The following is a 15,475-nucleotide window of genomic DNA, read 5'->3' as shown; positions in this document are numbered from 1 at the left end:
CGATGTTTGAACCATTGGTTTTAGTATAAGCACTGTTGGACTGTAGGAAGGTTGATACAAGAAAGAGCCTGGGCACGAGATTGAATTAGAACCCGTTACACGCAACGACAAACTGGCAACCGCAGGATGAGGTTTGCGTTTTAACGGATGTGAAAAAGCGGGAGGAAAATTTTCTAATGAGAATGTGTGAAAGTGTAAAGAAAAAAAATTGGATGATTGTGGATACCCTCTTTCGTTTGCTAAGACATTGGCTGACTTGTTCTTTCTTACCTTGAAAGGATTTTATCGATGGAATTACGTAAACTCCATCGGGAGGATTTTTACACAGAGACTCGCTGCAAACAAAACATTCGCGTCAATGAACACGCCGGCAAATGAAGTTAGTGACATCACATAAAGTTATCGGTCACGACCCATATATTAGGGAGCTTTAGCAAAGACTACGAGTACGAGTACTAGTACGATTTACGTCATTTTGGCGCGAAAACATTGTAGCGACAACAAAAACACGTAGCCGTCATCAATCTGAGTACGATGTTTTGTAAAAAATTCGTAGTCGCGACTGCGATGTCTTTTTAAGCAAAGAAAGTAGGTACATTTTTTCATTCTGTAAGTAATTAGTTTACAGTACTATTTGCAAGCATCCAGGCTTTAATTTAGAACCTTTTTTGAGCGCAGATGTACATTAAAAAAGAAAATATGACCTGCAAGACCTTCATGTATTTCGTACGCAAAGTGAAAGGTAAACAAACAATAAAATCGTACAAATATATCGTACATAAAACTTAAAATAGTGAAGATTTTTCAGTCTAAAGAGTCCTATATTCTTGCTCAGTGGATGTGTCGATCGACATCGAGAGATCGAAATCTGTTCAGACTCATTCTGTCCAATCAGGGTCAGGACGACATCGAAATCGGAATCGGATTCGGTGGTAGCTCCTCAGTGAAGACATCTTTCATTTGTTTCTGCTCCGAAAAAGTTTTCATACCATAAATGAATAAAAATGGATATACTTAGCATCTTTCTGCTACAGGAGATTTTGCTTCGTTTCATTTAATAGTTTTACTAAAAATAAATGCAGAGCTTAATAAAGTCAAACTCATCTTAATCATAATTCCTCAATCAATCTGGAAAAAGATGAAGAATCAAGAAATGTCTGAAACAATGAACTGGTCTGAAAAGAGTGAAATAGAAAATTAACAAGTAAACTAGTTCCAGTCCTTTTCAGACATTCTATTTTCAATATGACTGCCGCAGCCGAAGAAGTGGCTAATAATAATCCTTTGAGTAAAACTTTGACAGCAAAGCCAGTGCCGATCTAGAGAGAGTAACTGATTACGAAGAAGACAAAGAAATAAGTCCAGTCAATATTAAGTGTTAGTACGATGATAGATTTTACTACCTTTTATTTTCATGAAATGGTTTAACTTAAAGTTGAAGTTACAGAAACTTTTAAACAGACTTCAGTCACTTAACTTGCCTGGGCCTGACTTGTCTATTCCTCTCCTTCCAATTAATCCATCCCTGATCTGAAGCTCATTTTGTGTAATCTTTAGAGAGAAAAAGAACTGGCAAAGGTTTCTATAAAAAAAGAGGATGTTGTTTTGATCGTAAGTAATTTTGTAAAATCAAGTACATGCTATTAAATAATCTTGAATAAACCAGAATGACTTATTTGTAGATGAAAGAAATGGAGATCTCTAAATCAGAAGCAGAATGGAGTCTGAGAAGTAATGGCAGTGACGTAGTCAGAGCTTTGATATCATTGACAAACTAGGAAAAAGGTTTTGTATTTAATCTTATGTGTGCTAGTATTGCAAAGGTAAATGATAAGGCTTGTGACGGAGAAACTGAAACTCTGCATTTGAAACCATGGAAATCATTTGATGTAATATTTATCTTTTCAAATGAATTTGTGCATTTGCGAACCATTCATGTTTAAAAATTTTGTTTTGTTTTTTTCTTAAATCAAATCCAACTGATGATTTCAAGTGATTTAATGTGCGTGATGGTTATTTATTCACTGAAATGTACATTTTTTGTTTTGTTGCATTTTCACGAAATTGTCATAGATGATTTCCTCATTAAAACTTTATCTCTATACATGATTGCCTCATTAAAACTTTATCTCTATACATGATTTCCTATTAAAACTTTATCTCTATACATGATTGCCTCATTAAAACTTTATCTCTATACATGATTGCCTCATTAAAACTTTATCTCTATACATGATTGCCTCATTAAAACTTTTATCTATACCACATGATTGCCTCATTAAAACTTTATCTCTATACAAAAACAGTATTTTAAACCAGGGGTTTTGCTGCTACATATCTGTTCCTGTTTTGTACTCGTTCTCGTTGACTAACTAAAATTTATGTCATAAACGGGCTGGGGTTATGCCAAGGATGAGCCCACAATGTTGTTGGCTATGGTTTGTTGCTGAATTACGTTATGCAACAGCGTCTATTGCATATTTGATTGCTGGCGTGTCGGGCAGTAAAATGTTGAAATCTGATGAAAACTTTAGTATGCGTCACTACTCTCTCGGTTGAAATAGATAGAATCATTTTTTGCAGAAAGCTATGGAGGAATTTGAGAGGGCCTTGGCCAATGCTCAATTGATTAGACGAGTTCAACACAATCAAGATAAGTTAAGAAAATTTTTGAACTTAGACAGCTAAGACGGCCGTTTCCAAAAGAAGTTATCGTTTTGCTCGCAAGGCAATCGGCGAGGCAATGTATACGATAAAAAAACTGCAGGATACAAGGTAATAAAAATACCTCTGTTATTGAGTTTCCCTAACATACCTACAATATTTTAGCACTATCATAACGTGGTTCGAATTTTCCTCACTTGAGTTAACAGGTTGTTGCTGTATGATTTTATTGCTTAATCAAGCATTATTACTTCAAACTTCTTGTTTCCCCGTCTTCAAAAATCTATAAAATAAAACGAACGAACGAAAAAAGTTAGAATGGGATTCAAGAATATTATACTCTTTTTCAAGCACTCTATATATATAGTTTATCCTCTTTCAACACGACTCTTAATAAAATATACTTTTTCCCATTTATAATTTATTTAATAGTACATTGGTTTGTTTGTGTTTTTTAATGTCAAAATTCTTATGAGCTTTATTGAGGCCTCTGTGTTTATTTTTTTACTTAGGAAAGGCGTTTAAAAGAAGTGTAATGACGTCAGGAAGAAGCTTTCTTGTTGATTTAAGGAGAAAAATTGGTTCATCCGCTTTCGAAGAAGTGTTAGCCATGCATGTTTGCCATTGATGACATATAAAGCATGTACGACGGAATTTAGGGCACGAATAATATTTCCACCGCCATTGAATATGCTGCGAGCAGAAAATGTGGATTATATCAAAGGAGAAAATTGAGAAACCACTCCGGGTATGACTGTTACAGTCGTAGTGTCTGTGACAGGAAGAAGTTCTGGTTCAGTCGCAAAGGTGTCTGTACCATTGCTGGTTGTTTAATGATTCAACGAATGAGAATTTATTGTAATTGTTAATATAACCATCTAGTTAGCAGCAAAAATCTTGCATTATGGCTGAGAAATCGTGTTTTGTTATATGATAGTAAGAAATAATTGGATATATAGTAGTAAATTAGTAATAAATACAAGAAAAAAATTCTTGTTTGTATTTTCTTGCATTGTTGTGGAAACGTCAAAGATTGGCGTTATAGAAAAGGGCGTTGAAGAAGTGATTGAGCGTCATCTGGTGATTACCTGTAAAAGAATGCATCTCTGCTCAAAATAGTGCCGAACATGTCGATGATTCTAACAAGAAGGCAATATTAGCTAACATGGAGATCACTCAATTTACGGCGCAAACTCCCTTCACGTGAATAATTTCGAGTATTTATGAGTGTTTTATCATTCTTTCTTTATGTTGAGAGATTGTTGACATTTTATTTTTGCTGTAACTTCATTTTTTCATGAGCAAAGTACTACTGATGCTTAAACAAGACAAGTCTATTTAGTTTCTTTCGCACTTTATCTTTAGTTTCCATTTCTGTGGTTGTTTTCCCAAATGGTATAGTTAAGCACCTTGCTGTAGCATTTAGATATGGTCTTGAATTAATGAGTAAATATTATTTTCGTGAACAGTAGTAGCCAACATGTATTGCATCCGAGATCCTTGAATGTGGTCCTCAAATCTATACCATTTACTACAGACAAAGCAATAGCATCAGGAATTCCTTTCCTTGCGGTAAATTTCCATCTGTAGCTGCCAACATTCTCTGAAAGCACCTCTCTGTTTCATTGCATATTACTATTATACTTGCTGTTAGCTTAAACAAATTACCCTGTCTTTTAAAGTCAGGAAAGCAGACTCATTTTGTAGTTTCTTGATGACTGCTTCATGACAAACAGGACAGTTTATTTTCTTTTGCACCATCTGGGCAACATAGCCAGCCATGCGATGTTGCCTTTTAGAGATTCAGATACAGTGGAAAAGCTTGGTGCATCACTTTAATCTTCATCCTAATCTCTGTTGTGATTTGTCCCTTGTAAATCATACTTTCAGATGAGAGCAGCATCATCAATTGTCGTACTTGATTCTTTGTTTGGCATTTTATAGGTGTCCCCAATTACTTCCAATATGTTAGTTTCATCTTGTTCGGGTGCAGTTGTGCATTTGCAACCATGGATACTGCTTCTCATCAAAAGTCTCTCTTGTATGCAGCCGTGAATTGTTCAGCTGTTGGGTTGTTGTTAAAGCCTCCTGAGGACAGAGATGATTATAAAGGGGCCTGCAAATTCATACTTGGCTGGCTACATTGTGATGTTTCAAAAGCAGTATACTAAAGTGTCTAATGTGTAGAACGCTTTGTTAGATTTTAATGTCAATGAAAATCATACTTCTTTGAATAATTAAGCGCAAAGTGCGACTATACCATTTAGAGAAAACAACTACCCAGAAATGGAAACTAAAGATAAAGTGCGAAAGAAACTAAATAGACTTGTCTTGTTTAAGCACTCAGCAGTACTTTGCTCATGAAAAATGAAGTTACAGCAAAAAATAAAATGTCAACAATCTCTCAACATAAAGAAGGAATGATAAAAAATGCTCACCTCATTTCTAAAGAACTGAAACGTATACTAGATCATAACTGCCTCAGAAATTGGAAAGCGAGCAGTGAACTATCTTGCATTGGCAACGATGGGACAAAATACATTCTCGCATGTACAACTTTTAAATCACCACTAACGTCGATATTTTACAGCTATCGGAATCATTTTGATGTCAAATCGATTCGCATAACCTGTTTTATCCATGACTAATACTTGAGGTTAGTAAGGAGTCGCGAAAGGTCTTAAATATTCGAAAATCCATGTTTGTAAACGTTATCCGCATTACATTTCTATAGTAATTTGTATCTCGCCGTGGTAACCAGAAGTGAATTTTGCATATATAATTAGGCTTCACTTTTGCTACCTGTAGAAGCTATATCCAGTCTATTATCAGATCAGTGCTCACTACTGAGGCTTCCAACTGCGTTTTGTTGATGAAAGATTAGGGAACTAGGAAGTCATTTGTATTCAGTTGTTGTTTCTGAAACAGGATGTCTAATCATGAAACGATCTATGACGTCATTGCTGAAATTTCCTAAGTTCTATAAAACGCATATAAAACTTAAGAGAACCGTGCAGAGACTCGCAACAGCTTGTGAGATATTCAACAACCATGAAGGGTCTGACAGTTTTGCTTCTTCTCTACCAAATGGCGCTCGTTAATTGTGCGTTCAATCTTTATGGGTCAATGGACGACGCCCGCGACGCGATAATGTCATTTTATGATCCTGTGCACATCGAGAAAACGTCTCTTGCGAGGCCACCACCTGTATTGAAGAAAGTGCCTTCCTCTGGCGGCGGTTGGAGAAGAAGAACCTACTCAATAAGGAAAAAATTCACTCGTAAACCAACGCTTTTGAAGAAGAAACGAGTTTCATTAAATAAATTTAGAATAGCTAAGATGGACATCAACATGCACATCAAGAAAACGTCTCTTGCCAGGCCACCACCTGTATTGAAGAAAGTGCCTTCCTCTGGCGGCGGTTGGAGAAGAAGAACCAACTCAATGAGGAAAAAATTCACTCGTAAACCAACGCTTGTAAAGAAGAAACGAGTTTCATTAAATAAATTTACAGAAGCTATGGAGGACATTGAGAGGGCCTTGGCCAATGCTCAATTGATCAGACAGGTCCAGAAATCAAGATGGATTAAAATTGTTAAAGTTGATTAAGACGGCCGTTTCCAAAAGAAGTTATCGTTTTGCTCGCAAGGCAATCGGCGAGGCAATGTATACGATTAAAAAACTGCAGGATACAAGGTAACAAAATCCTCTGTTATTGAGTTTCCCTAACATACCTAAAATATTTTGACACAATTTTGCCGCGTTTAAAGTCGTCCTTGCTTAAGTTAATCGGTTGTTGCTGTAGTATTTTATCGTTTAGTCTCGCTTTATTTCTTCCGAACTTCTTGTTTGCTTCGAAAATAAAAAAATAAAACGAACAAACGGGGGAAAAAGGACATTCAACATTTATTGTCATCTCTTTCAACAACTCTTTATAAATAAATGATCTTTCAACACGACTCTAATTGAAAAATACCTCTCCCCAAGTGTTTTTCTGTTAAAATTTTTTTCTCGATTTTTTGTTCTTGTGAACTCTATTGAAGCCATTGCGTTTTTCCACTCAGGAGAGGCACGCGAGGGAAAAGAAGTGCAATGACGTCAGGAAGGAGCTTTCTTGGCAACTTAGGCAGACAATCGGTTGCATCGGCTTTCAACGATTTGTTTGCCATGCATAGGTCAGGTGACACTTATGTTTGCCATTGATGACACTGGGAGCATGAGAGAAGAAATTCAGGGTGCGAAGAATTTAGCCACAGCTATTGTGAACATGCAGCGAGACAGAACCAGTGGATTATATCTTGTCGCCTTTGATCAGGTAACAAAAACTCTCACACATTGTTCATCGATCGATTGGTCGGTGAAACGTGATGTAGTTTGGATGTGTGTTCTCTCATAAACCTGGACCTGCTCATGATAATTTCATAATTTAACATTATTGCTACAATGCTTTGCCTTTTTAGTTGCATTTTATGATGATGCGTTTATGTTTTAGGCACTGGTCCGGTCACATATTGTGATGAAACGGAAAAAGGCAAATTTCTCAATGCGATTTCCTCATTGACGCCTCATGGTGGAGGAGACTGTCCTGAGTTGACGTTCACTGGTATGATTAATGCCATTGATGAAGGTCCTCAGCCCGATTCTCCACTTTACGTGTTTACTGATGCCGGACCAAAAGACGCCAACGATGATAAAATTAATTATTTATCGGAAATCGCCCAAGCTGAAGGACATGTCGTGAATTTTTTCTTTGTGAAAAACACGGGATGTTCTAGGAATGCTGACATTACGTCCTTTCATAAAATAGCTGAAAAGACGACCGGTCAAGTGTTTGAATTGCAAAATGCGGCCGAATTGAATGCATTGACCGGTCTTACTGCTACTTCGCTTGGCGGGACAGCGGTCGTTCGTAGCGTTAGTTACCAAGCCACGTCACGTAAAAAGAGAAGTTCGACAAAACAAAGTAATACTTACACCATCACAGTTGATGATTCTATCGACACAATGGTCATTGCCGTAACCGCTGATCAAATTTATGGAAGCGCGAATTCTTGGAGTGTATCGCTGACCTCTCCCACAGGATCGCTCGTGGGCGTCACGACCAGCAGTTTAAACCAAGGGAGAATTTATCAAATCTCAAATCCGAATGTGGGAATATGGAATTTAGGAATGCAATCGAGACCGGACGTGAACTATGATATTTCAGTAAAGGGAGTGAGTACAGATAATATTGACTTCGAAGTTTATTTTGTTCGAACGACCTCTCGTCGTGGAGTACGGACCACATTCCCGATATCATCTCCTATATTAGGTAAGAGTGAAAATCTTTATTGTCAACTGTCGCGGTGTTGTGTCAGTTTTCCTTGATTTATGCTTATCAAGTTTAGATCATCTATGAATTCATAATGCTCCATATTGTCAGGTGTTCAAGCTGAAGCAATTTTAACTGTTGGAGGAATCTCTCATGTCAACAAGAGCAGTTTGAGAGCAGAACTTGTGACGCTGCGTGGTGACGTCATCACGACAACAAGACCAACGTCATTGTCCCCAAAAGATAGCAAAGGGATTCGGCATTCATTCAAATTCCATCCACCAAATCAAATTTTCAAAATTAAATTGAAAGGTCTCACAAAGAAAGGCAATTCGTTTGAGCGCATTTCTCATTCACCTATAAAAACAGAAACATTGATAGTGAAAGTATTGTTCGCAAGAAACGATTACACATTGAAACAAGGAAACACGTGTTATATAATATTCACTGTCCAGAACTTTGGGAACAATGAGGTCGTCGATTTCAAATCGCTTGGAAACTTGGGAACAGTCGAAAGACAGTCTAGAAAGTTCGGACGCATACGTAAAGGTCGGACGACATCGTTTGCCGTCACGTTCCGAGGAAAACCGAAAGCCACCTCAGGTATGACTGTTACAGTCGTAGTGTCTGTGACAGGAAGAAGTTCTGGTTCAGTAGCAACCATGTCCGTACCATTGCTGGTTGTTTAATGATTCAACGAATGAAAACTTATTGTAATTGTTAATATAACCATCTAGTTAGCAGCAGAAATCTTGCATTATGCTTGACGGAAATCGTGTTTTGTTATATGATAGTAAGAAATAATTGGATATATAATAGTAAATTAGTAATAAATACAAAGAGAAAAATTCTTGTTGTATTTTCTTGCATTGTTATGGAAACGTTAAAGATTGTAGCGTTATAGAAAAGGGCGTTGAAGAAGTGATTGAGCGTCGTCTTGGTGATTACGAGTGCAGTCGATCAATGCTAGCCAGCGGTCGAAAAATCACAGTTAGCGGACAAAGTGGAAGTTCATTTGATTACTGAAGTAAGTAATATTCTGAATATGCAAATGATTCTAGCATCGAAAAAAATGAACTAAAACAGAAATATTCAATATACAGAGATACTTAGCAAAACTTCCTTTATGTTAATAAATTTCCGTATTTATGAAGGTTTTCTACCGTCCAAAATTGAAACCTAAGCGGAAATCTTGGCCTTTACCTCGACAAGACTAAAATCGCGACAAAGCTACAATTTGCCAATAGTTCACATAGCTCTTCGTGCTTTTGGAGGCCACGAAACGTGTGATGCAAAAAGACAAAACGTGTGATTCAAAAAGGCATCGACAAAACTGTCTCATTTCGCTCACACAGTTGTAAAGATAGTAACAACTTGTAAAGATAGTAACAACTTTTAAAAATAGTAACAACTTGTAAAGATAGTAACAACTTGTAAAGATAGTAACAACTTTTAAAGATAGTAACAACTTTTACCAACTCTTGATATAAGAAACGAGTCGATGAATTTTTTAAATTGCAGTTACTTGAGTTTGCATGGCCGGCAAAGTGCCACGTTTGAGCAGTTTATGAGTTTCTGCCCATATAAGTTTTTCTCTCGTTTTTGACGTGCTCTTATGCAAGAGATACTTGCGCAGTCGTTAAGATAACCCTCACTGCAAGACGCTTGTTTATTACTTACATAATTTGAAAAAAATTTTATTGAGGTTGATGTATAACATCTTCGCTGTGAACAGTTATAACACTGAGCCGTGTTTTTTTATTGTCAAATACGTTACGTCGAACATTGTGAAAAGATAAATAGATATTCCTCTCCAATGCATGCTTTAGTGTCATTCACCAGAAAAAGAATGTAATAAAAATGGCTCTTGAAGTTTTATCTCAGTTATAGTGTTTTCTAGAAATTATTAGTAGAATTGTAGACGTACGACTTTCGAACACTTTCCACAATAAGTCTCGTCATTGTGCTGCATGCTTTTCTTATTCGTATGGGTTTATTCTTAAACTTCATACCTTAGCTTTAACATGGTATGGTTTTATTTTCAAACTCCTCATTGTCATCGTGGCAATGTTGTGAAAAGGATTTCGCAGTTGATAGTTTTGAAGCATTTCTCGATGAGATGATGTGAATATTAGGTTAATTATGCATGTCGTGGAGCTTGACGCTCAGCCGTATAGATCAACAATCAAACTTTCACAACAACAATAGCAATAAATGAAAAACCAGTCAGGTGCAAGAATAATCATTGTCATAAAGACAGAAGATTTTGTATTGTAGGATTAATATGTTTTCGGTTATGCATGCATAATAATGCATGTAAGAACATAAATTTCACTTATAAATCTGCCTAGACTAAATTTGAACAGAAACAGCAGCAGCAAGTACAATGGCAAGGATAAAAGGGCGAGACCACGTTAAAGTTTATGTTGAGAGAGAATTATTCAGTCACTGGAAGGGAGTCTCGACGTGGATTGAACTTAAATTATTAACTATCAAAGCGGAATTACTACGAGTTAACGACGTCTACCAGACAAACCAAATGTCGATGGATATACCGGACCAAATCTAAGCATTTGATAAGCATACAGTTTGTATAGAAGCTATGGAATTGAGTGATAGCGTAACGCAAGAAACAAGAGCGCCGTGAAGACTGTGCAGATTGGTTTCTTACAACATCGGATTTCCTCAACACAATGTTTAGAGATAATATGGCTGGGTTGTCAAATATGCGGTGATATGTTATGAGTGTCATAAATCATTGAAATGTAGGATATGACTCGTGAAATCGACATTCCTAAAGAATACACCTCAAAAACGGAACGATAGGAAAATTCATTTCCTATGTATATTATATAAAAGCTAAAGGAAGGCAAGTTATCGGCTGCTTTAAAGCCTCCACCAACGTCAAGCCAGAAATATGTCATCCTCATATTTTACTACGACAAGTGCCATTGATTAATAAAGTTAATATTGACAGCAGCCGCTAAAAGAAATCTGCATTGCTTAGCCGTAAGAAAACGTGCTGCTTTTGAAAGACTTACTTGTCTCTATCTTTTTCAAAAGAAGACATAAGTAACTATAGATGTTTTACTAATGTATTCCCAAACTAACATAAATATAAATGTATTTATTTGTACTACTTTTTCACTCTTTATATCAACATTCTACTACGAATATGATTTTTGGTTTGTTGTTTTATCTTTAGCTGGAAGTATTCTGCTATAATTTTGGTTCGAGACCTTCAATGGTCTATTTTTTTTGCATTAAATACTTCAAGGTAGGAGTGGTACTTTAAAATGACCAGGTGTCTTCAACAAACTCTCTTGTCTAGTGGATAGACACAACCTTTCGAGGTTGAGAGTGGAGGTTCGAACCCTGTCTAGAATAAGATGTTGTTAGGCTGTAGGATGATCCGAAACATGGGAAAATAGTGCTGGTTACTTGAACAGAATTCATTACGAAATTTAAATATACGTAAATGTAAATAAGTATGCCCATTATTTAAGGAGCCTTTGCATTGAACTCCAGCAGTGTTGTGTAAAACCTCCTTAGGTTAGTATATAGAAGATATAATAAATATTTAATAAAACTTTTACAACATTACTACAACGAAAATGAGATTTCTATTACTAAGTTTTTCGAGAATGGAATGCGACACTTAGTATAAATTCAGAAAAATTCGCTCTCCGATGAGGAGAGCAAAGAAAAAAAAAGTCTTTTGCTCAATTTTTTTATGACTCCCTGTGATCAGGGAGTTATTTTTTTAAATTTTGAAAAGTCAGGAAAGTCAAGAAAGTCAAGAGCAAACAGAACGCCCTAATCATTCCTTTCTTACTTCCAGGCACTCGTTCCTTAGTTCGACTTTCTGTCTTCCATCGCCGCGTACACGTGCCAAGTGTGTTGGTAGAGGGGCGAACCAAGGATCTTGTGCACAGGAGTTCATTGATGTCGAACTAAGCGCCCAACATCGGCCAGTTGAGCTAAGCGCTCATCATCGAAAACTCAATGTTTTTTGGCGTATTTTATAATTTTTTTCAATGTGAAGCGAAAGAAAAGGAGTAGTAGTTTGCAGTAACATTCGTTATAAAAAAGACCGCATATTTTGTAAAAGCCAAATGAACATATAATACAATGTGGCGCTGTGCTGTATACTTTGTGTTAATTTGTGTTGAAATTACATACAGAAACATATTGTATATAGCGATTATTATGTCAAGGCTTTTGCCGCTGACCAGGAAGTTAATAGGCGCGTCCCCGATCCTTGCCCGGGTTATAGCATTCCCCCCTTCATCATTGGCAGCCATCTTAAGTTTGACAGAGGTCAGAGGAGTATTAAAAATTCATAACTTCTCCTCGTTGCCCCCCACCCCCGGTTTCTTTACTTTGTCATTGATCAAGAAGAGGAAAGAATTAACGAAGATGAAAATACAAAGAACTTGGCAACCATTACTTCCGACAACAAAAATGTCTTTTACACGACTAGTACAAACTAAAGCACAATGCATTCAGGTAATTTTCAAATATGCCATCAAAAAATTTAACTGTTCTTTCATTACCATTAAATGTCATTGATACAGAACTCTGGACATCGGCGTTAGGGATGGGGCAGGGGCAGCTGCTCCTCTAACGAAAGTTTAAAATCAAAGGTTGGGCCAACTTTTAACGTTAGTCAGGCGGAACCTTCTTTGTGAGTTGGAGAAATATTTTCTGCCCTCCAGAAACGATAGCCTATATGACTCTGGAGTTTTGTTTTGTAACGAAATGAAGAAACAAGTACTTAGAAAGTTTGATGTAAAGTGAATATTTCACGTTAAGTAATAAAACATGGCTACAAAGTTCTGTTCTTTTCAATCATAACGACTCGGATAGTTGTCAAATTAGTTTTTGTTTATATGCTATCTAAGAACTTTACCTAAAATTGATCAGCACAAACAAACACAACGATGTACGTACATGTTTTATGTTTGCTAACCACAAATGTGTTCTTGTATTCCAAACTCTGACAAAGTTCACGTGGATTAAGACGTTGAAAAAAGCAATACCAATACTGTATCACGTAAAATCATCAATGCTTTATTTCTTCTTACGTTTTGACGCTGTTTTTTCTTCAGAGCGTGCAGAATGTGGAGAAGAATTCCTCGGTTGGACTTCTCGACGATTGATCTGGGGGTAATAAAAAAGGTGAATTTTACAACTGTTTTCATTAAAAGTGCTAATAGTTGTTCCATGAAGGAAGATATCATTGATTTATACAAACTCACACTTTTCATTATCTTGTTTTTTAATTCCTGCGCTGTCAATGGACGACATTCGTCTTCACTTTCCTCCGTACTGCCTTCAGTTTCGTAATCATCACATGTCGTAGGAGGAACGATAGCTATCGATCCTGCAGCTATCTGAGGACCACCACCTAGAAGTCCAGCAACACTCAAATCTACTCGATCCGGGTCTTGAATCTAAGAAAAATAAAAGTACGTGAACTAAAACATTTGATTTCTTTGACGAATCATTCATTACGAATATGGAAAGTATAGGTTATACTTACTTTGGCGTTTTTATACGCATGCGCTTGAAGGAGTTCATTGGTTCTTTGCTCGATTATGCCTAGATACTGAAAATTTTTAATTGTCATTTAATGAAATCTCTGGTGGAAATGTATATATTAATACATCTTGTTTACCTGCATCATATTTCCTTCAGTTACTCCAGCAACACCACCTAACATGTCTCTTACAGATGATTTATCACAGTTGATCTTCTTGAACAATGAATCCACCCCTAAAAATTCACTAGACCTTATTCTAAATTTCGTAAAACTTATTATGTTCTCAGGCCTCGTTCCCAGGTCTTCCTCATCTATCCCAAAAACAGAGAAAAATTTCTAAACGCTCACTCGCACTCACTGGTGGGTCTTAAGGATGGACACCTCATTGCCATTCAAAACGCCGTTTTCTTTCCACTGATTACTTCTTTTGAAATATTGGCGAAAATCTTGCCATCGTTGGAGAAAAGACTTTCTCATTAATCAGGGAGAGAGTAATTTTTATATTCACTATGTGAGTGTGAGTGACCTTTAAGAATGTTTCTCACCTTCCTTTAGCTGCTCTATAATCTTATGCATTCCTTTGTAAGGCTGCTTTGATTATTCCATTCATCATTCTTAAATCAAGAAAATTTGTTGCACTTTACACAATGGGAAGTGTAACATTTATAGGAAGGTACGTATGTTTAACATATTGAATATGACAAATAAGTTCATCAATGGTATACATCAAATCACATCAATGTGTGCATCAACCCACATCAATGCATTTGTACATCAAAGTACATCTCTTATTTAGTTTTTCTTTACTTTGGGGTCCTTATCATCACCTGAAGCATCTTTTGAGTTTGGAAAGATTGCCATTTACCACTGTATTTTGGCTCAATTTCACTACCTAATATTTGCCATTTTTGTAAGTAATAATGTTGAAACAAATAAAACAAAGTGTGTTTGCCTTACCTTTCATTGCTGGCAATGTTTTTAGATAAAGAGTATGTTCTTAACACTAATTTGTGCTATAATTCAAGTCATCACATTGACATGGTAAGTTTAACTTTTTGTTCTTGACATGTATGTTAAGCATAAATAAGTGCACCATTATCTTCAGTAATCAGAAAGTCAAAGATGGATTGGTGTGATTAATGTCAACTTACTTTAGGTACATAATAAGTTATCTTCCTGAGGAACAGCTGGTATGAAAATAATGTCAAGATTTTTCTCGAATGTGGCCATTAAAACAGTCTCAAAAACATTACCTGTATAAAAATGTACATAAAAATTAAGTAGAGATCAATGAAAGTCAAACTCTTCATTCCTCTTTTTAATTTAGGATTAAAATTGTTGGTACACATGAAACATTAAACATCAACTTGTATATTTACAATTATATTACAGGGTAAAAGGTGTGGGGGAGTGTTGGTTAATGATCGAATAAATAATTACACAATTGTTGTCATACCTGACTTTCAAAGTTCTCAGGTGTTTCATTTTGTTAGAAGAAATTACTTAGAACCTGAGTGTAAAAACTGGTACAGCTGTTTTTCTTTGAGAGTTACCCACAGGCATATGAAATGAGCCTTCACTCTTTTCACCATCTTCAGACTATAAAACATGAAAGGATACAGATGTTAATAAAAAATCTTCACTATATCAATTGAAGAATTGCAAAAAAGATACATGTATGTTTAATATAATAAAAGAGAATGAATTGCATACAAGTGATTTATAAAAATCTCCTCCTTCTGGTGCTTTCGGACTGGCTTTTATAGCTCGTTTACTTCCTTCACTCCTGGCAGGCCATGATGGAAAGTGTGAAGGATCTATGGGACTTGGTGCTTCCTGTACATACATATAACATTAAATAAAAATATTTAAAATTTTTACAAAGCACCATAATTCAAAGAATGAAGGGCCACTCATTGTCAAAGAAAGTGTGTTCCTTACTTTGAAAAGTTGTG

At 36.1% G+C, this 15,475-nt stretch overlaps 4 protein-coding genes across 4 annotated transcripts; 3 read left to right on the top strand and 1 right to left on the bottom strand.

The window, feature by feature from the left end:
* Positions 1–1,295: 1,295 nt before the first annotated feature.
* LOC124444542 (huntingtin-interacting protein K-like) lies at positions 1,296–1,814 on the top strand (the record flags this gene model as incomplete). Its single annotated transcript, XM_046995164.1, has 4 exons — positions 1,296–1,377; positions 1,436–1,467; positions 1,558–1,611; positions 1,683–1,814. Coding segments are annotated over 4 exons (264 nt in total), but the record flags the coding sequence as incomplete, so codon positions are not given.
* A 3,827-nt stretch (positions 1,815–5,641) lies between these two features.
* LOC124444541 (hemicentin-1-like) lies at positions 5,642–8,823 on the top strand. The gene is made up of 4 exons (XM_046995162.1): positions 5,642–6,264; positions 6,845–6,979; positions 7,147–7,975; positions 8,087–8,823. Exons 1-4 carry the CDS (start codon positions 5,716–5,718, stop codon positions 8,662–8,664), a joined length of 2,091 nt encoding a protein of 696 aa, XP_046851118.1. The 5' UTR covers positions 5,642–5,715; the 3' UTR covers positions 8,665–8,823.
* A 3,929-nt stretch (positions 8,824–12,752) lies between these two features.
* LOC124444441 (outer dynein arm protein 1-like) lies at positions 12,753–15,430 on the bottom strand. Its single transcript, XM_046995063.1, has 8 exons — positions 15,234–15,430; positions 14,977–15,119; positions 14,672–14,773; positions 14,066–14,134; positions 13,656–13,753; positions 13,521–13,586; positions 13,237–13,431; positions 12,753–13,138 (listed from the first exon to the last, which is right to left on the bottom strand). Exons 4-8 carry the CDS (start codon positions 14,094–14,096, stop codon positions 13,049–13,051), a joined length of 480 nt encoding a protein of 159 aa, XP_046851019.1. The 5' UTR covers positions 14,097–14,134; positions 14,672–14,773; positions 14,977–15,119; positions 15,234–15,430; the 3' UTR covers positions 12,753–13,048.
* LOC124444540 (protein transport protein SFT2-like) lies at positions 14,105–14,880 on the top strand (the record flags this gene model as incomplete). Its single annotated transcript, XM_046995161.1, is given in 6 exon segments — positions 14,105–14,193; positions 14,317–14,384; positions 14,387–14,430; positions 14,503–14,561; positions 14,677–14,696; positions 14,699–14,880. Coding segments are annotated over 6 exon segments (363 nt in total), but the record flags the coding sequence as incomplete, so codon positions are not given.
* Positions 15,431–15,475: the final 45 nt, after the last annotated feature.

This window comes from Xenia sp. Carnegie-2017, unplaced genomic scaffold (genome assembly GCF_021976095.1).
Source record: "Xenia sp. Carnegie-2017 unplaced genomic scaffold, XeniaSp_v1 HiC_scaffold_21, whole genome shotgun sequence".
NCBI lineage: Eukaryota > Metazoa > Cnidaria > Anthozoa > Malacalcyonacea > Xeniidae > Xenia > Xenia sp. Carnegie-2017.
Note: the sequence above shows the minus strand (reverse complement) of the source record. Positions and strands in the feature narration are given on the sequence as shown.